This window comes from Phytophthora sojae, assembly GCF_000149755.1.
Source record: "Phytophthora sojae unplaced genomic scaffold PHYSOscaffold_2, whole genome shotgun sequence".
NCBI lineage: Eukaryota > Oomycota > Peronosporomycetes > Peronosporales > Peronosporaceae > Phytophthora > Phytophthora sojae.
Genome location: NW_009258116.1, coordinates 1,353,769 through 1,358,608, shown reverse-complemented (window position 1 = coordinate 1,358,608; position 4,840 = coordinate 1,353,769). Strand labels below are relative to the sequence as shown.

The 4,840-nt window shown below is 51.5% G+C and overlaps 1 protein-coding gene across 1 annotated transcript; it reads left to right on the top strand.

The window, feature by feature from the left end:
• Window positions 1-645: 645 nt before the first annotated feature.
• On the top strand, window positions 646-1,540 carry PHYSODRAFT_324419 (hypothetical protein; the record flags this gene model as incomplete). The annotated part of the gene is made up of 2 exons (XM_009520176.1): window positions 646-840; window positions 1,400-1,540. The coding sequence occupies 2 exons, from the start codon at window positions 646-648 to the stop codon at window positions 1,538-1,540; spliced, it is 336 nt and encodes a 111-aa protein (XP_009518471.1).
• Window positions 1,541-4,840: the final 3,300 nt, after the last annotated feature.

The window sequence follows — 4,840 nt, the reverse complement described above, 5'->3', positions numbered from 1 at the left end:
CGCTGCCCGAGGGTCTGGATCTCGAATGGCGGAGCTGGCAGGAGCGACAGAGTCACAGATCCGACGGTTCGGGCGCTGGAATGCTGGTGCCATGGAGGGGTGCTACTTGACAGCGTTGCCTCGTGACGCCATGCACTCACTTGCTGGTTTTCCCCCGGACCGGCGCTCGTTTTTTTCTGGAACGAGCTGCTCTGATTCCTCCTGAAAGTCTTCAGCGCGAAGTGTTCCCGTTTGTTGAAAACTACATGGTTGTATGCGTAAAGAATCAGCACCTCACATATCAACTGGTGGGTTTTTGGAATTGCTACTGTACCTTCGGGTGGTCGTCCTCCAGGACGCAGTGCTGCTGCGCGAAGTGCATCCAGCCCACAAGTGGTGGGGGAACCCTCCGTTCAACACGACTGCGTTTAACGCATTTGCGACTGCCCTCAAAGCAGAGGAGCAAACACTCATCCGCACCCGAGAAACAATCTGATCAAAGCGCTGCTATCATCGCTCAAGCGCGAGAAGCATGAAAAAAATAAACGTGAGTTCGTAGATCGCGGTGTTGGATCGTTGCTGGATGGGTATTGTACGACTGATGATCTGGTGGCAATCTCTCGCTATTACATGAATCTTAACACCGGCAGTGATTTACGGAACCGTATGAGCCATTTTCTGTGTCATTCGTGTTTATTACGAGACGAGTCTGCGCGCAATTTGGAGCTACCTGACTTGTTCAGTGTGGAGCTCGAGCACGAAGGTTTCACGGATTGCCGTGCGCTCGTGATGATCATGGAGCAGGGAAAGACCAACCAGTATGGGCGTCGCGACTTTGGTTCGTGCATCCGACACCGCAATGTCGAGGTTTGCCCTATTGGTGCCCTCGGTCTCTATCTCTTTTTTCGGTGGAGCGTTCAATTGGAACCTGTTCCTAATTTCCTGGAGCCTGCATTGTGGTATAATGTCAAAGTTCTCACTCAAGGCAGGAAAGATTACAACAAAAGCGATGACATATCGAGCGCATTACGACGCTACTGTAAAAGCCTTTTCTGCTCTTGGTCTACACTCGAAGGCGAAGACCCACGCTGCCCGAGGGTCTGGATCTCGAATGGCGGAGCTGGCAGGAGCGACAGAGTCACAGATCCGACGGTTCGGGCGCTGGAATGCTGGTGCCATGGAGGGGTGCTACTTGACAGCGTTGCCTCGTGACGCCATGCACTCACTTGCTGGTTTTCCCCCGGACCGGCGCTCGTTTTTTTCTGGAACGAGCTGCTCTGATTCCTCCTGAAAGTCTTCAGCGCGAAGTGTTCCCGTTTGTTGAAAACTACATGGTTGTATGCGTAAAGAATCAGCACCTCACATATCAACTGGTGGGTTTTTGGAATTGCTACTGTACCTTCGGGTGGTCGTCCTCCAGGACGCAGTGCTGCTGCGCGAAGTGCATCCAGCCCACAAGTGGTGGGGGAACCCTCCGTTCAACACGACTGCGTTTAACGCATTTGCGACTGCCCTCAAAGGAGAGGAGCAAACACTCATCCGCACCCGAGAAACAATCTGATCAAAGCGCTGCTATCATCGCTCAAGCGCGAGAAGCATGAAAAAAATAAACGTGAGTTCGTAGATCGCGGTGTTGGATCGTTGCTGGATGGGTATTGTACGACTGATGATCTGGTGGCAATCTCTCGCTATTACATGAATCTTAACACCGGCAGTGATTTACGGAACCGTATGAGCCATTTTCTGTGTCATTCGTGTTTATTACGAGGCGAGTCTGCGCGCAATTTGGAGCTACCTGACTTGTTCAGTGTGGAGCTCGAGCACGAAGGTTTCACGGATTGCCGTGCGCTCGTGATGATCATGGAGCAGGGAAAGACCAACCAGTATGGGCGTCGCGACTTTGGTTCGTGCGTCCGACACCGCAATGTCGAGGTTTGCCCTATTGGTGCCCTCGGTCTCTATCTCTTTTTTCGGTGGAGCGTTCAATTGGAACCTGTTCCTAATTTCCTGGAGCCTGCATTGTGGTATAATGTCAAAGTTCTCACTCAAGGCAGGAAAGATTACAACAAAAGCGATGACATATCGAGCGCATTACGACGCTACTGTAAAAGCCTTTTCTGCTCTTGGTCTACACTCGAAGGCGAAGACCCACGCTGCCCGAGGGTCTGGATCTCGAATGGCGGAGCTGGCAGGAGCGACAGAGTCACAGATCCGACGGTTCGGGCGCTGGAATGCTGGTGCCATGGAGGGGTGCTACTTGACAGCGTTGCCTCGTGACGCCATGCACTCACTTGCTGGTTTTCCCCCGGACCGGCGCTCGTTTTTTTCTGGAACGAGCTGCTCTGATTCCTCCTGAAAGTCTTCAGCGCGAAGTGTTCCCGTTTGTTGAAAACTACATGGTTGTATGCGTAAAGAATCAGCACCTCACATATCAACTGGTGGGTTTTTGGAATTGCTACTGTACCTTCGGGTGGTCGTCCTCCAGGACGCAGTGCTGCTGCGCGAAGTGCATCCAGCCCACAAGTGGTGGGGGAACCCTCCGTTCAACACGACTGCGTTTAACGCATTTGCGACTGCCCTCAAAGCAAAAATGGTCACTGAGGTGTCACCGCAAGCAACGCGCCTGAGGAAGTAGTGCCTGACTTGATGGGTCATATAAACCAGCAGCACCTACAAACGATAGCGCACATTGACAACAAGTTTAGTGAGGTTGGTGCATGAGTTAAACACTTGACAGGAACGTTCACACAACTCACCTCGGGCGCCGCTGCGGTACGGCTGAGTGTCAACTGGCCTGGAACGACAGGTACTCCATCCACAACCACCACCACCTTACCAGATTCATCGATCCCGGTGACCTACAAGATGGCGAGGTCTCTGAAGACCGTACATCAAGTCTGGCAAGAATGGTCTGCCGGAATTCATGGTGGTCCCGCTGTGCGTAACCTCGAAGAAAGCCATGGCTCGACCTGGCGCAGCGCACCACCAGAAAAACGGTTTTTTTTCTTTCGGCGAAAGAGAATCATCGATCATATCATAACAACAGCTCAAGCGCAATGTATTACTCACGAGCAAGCGGTGTGTGCGCTCGAGGCACACCGAACACAGCACAAGCTTACACTTAATGCACTTAGCGACAGTCTAAAAGGAAAACTATAGATCACATAAAGAAGTGCACAATCGGTAATACATCGTTGTATATCATCGCCACAAAAATTTCGGACGTACACTTGCACCCCACCTTGCGTGCCCCTTACTCACCTCAGATCTGCCTTGAGATGGGCGGTCAACTCCTCTTCCAAGGCTACGCCGTCCTCCAGGTGACACGAGGCGGTTCTCAGTTTTTCGGCGACGACATGCCATTCTAGAAATGACTTGGAGTTTGTATCGGATGCTGATTGGTGGATGACTTGGATACGGTGCGGCTGTACCCGTGTGACATGGATGGTGACTGTGGGAGAGAAGTGATTTCTCGGGATGAATCAAACGCCTGACCGCAGATGGGCCCAACTGGCTGGAAGTGTGAATCCTGGGAGTGCACGACCAGGATTTCAGAGAACACTCAGTCCAGCCGCGGACTTTCCCTTACGATGAGTGCCTAAAGTCTGGCGGAAAGTGTCTCTGGAGAATGTATCCCAGAGTACACCTCATCTTGCTTTGGCTCAGAGCGCCCCAGAGGATCAAATTACCCTGAGAATCAACCCACTACCACCATGATCATGCGCAGGAGGCCGCTAAACCCGCTAAAAGTGTGGTTTTGTGGAGATACATGCGAGCCTGCAATGCAGCAGCCTTGTTACCCAGAGTGCCGCACGGAAAACCTAGAGTGTCGCACGATGACCCAGAGTTCACATCCCTGAGTGCAGGTGACCCAGAGTTCCAAAGATGATTCCCTGGGTTTGGACCATAAATCCAGACTCTCTATACTGAACTTAAGTGTTTCCCGAGCCAACACCCAAGAATCCCTACGGTTCCCCAAGATTCCTCAGAATTCCCAGGATTTCAGAAGATGACCCTGAGTGTCACCTGATTCTCAGGGATTCGAGTCAGTTCGAAGTCAGTCTGCAATCAAAGTGATGCGTGACCTTGAAGAACCGTTGTGGATGCGCAGACTGGATACTTTCGAGGAGTCGAGAGGGAGTCCTGCACCATACTAAACCAAGTCTAAGGACCCACAATTGGCACTTTTGACGCCGTGCGACAATGGATTCGCAAGCCGATCGCAAGTTTGGACCCAAGGTATACTCAAGACAAGACATTTGACCCAAGCATAGTGAACAGAAGATATTTGCCCGAAGAAGTATGAGAGAGAGAGAGAGAGAGAGAGAGAGAGAGAGAGAGAAGTCGCTGGTAGAAGACAAACAGAGTTCAATTTTCCCTGTACTGTGCAAGTGACTTCGGCCGAGCCTGCCGACGGAAATCCGGAGGACCCACCACCACCTTACCAGATTCATCGATCCCGGTGACCTACAAGATGGCGAGGTCTCTGAAGACCGTACATCAAGTCTGGCAAGAATGGTCTGCCGGAATTCATGGTGGTCCCGCTGTGCGTAACCTCGAAGAAAGCCATGGCTCGACCTGGCGCAGCGCACCACCAGAAAAACGGTTTTTTTTCTTTCGGCGAAAGAGAATCATCGATCATATCATAACAACAGCTCAAGCGCAATGTATTACTCACGAGCAAGCGGTGTGTGCGCTCGAGGCACACCGAACACAGCACAAGCTTACACTTAATGCACTTAGCGACAGTCTAAAAGGAAAACTATAGATCACATAAAGAAGTGCACAATCGGTAATACATCGTTGTATATCATCGCCACAAAAATTTCGGACGTACACTTGCACCCCACCTTGCGTGCCC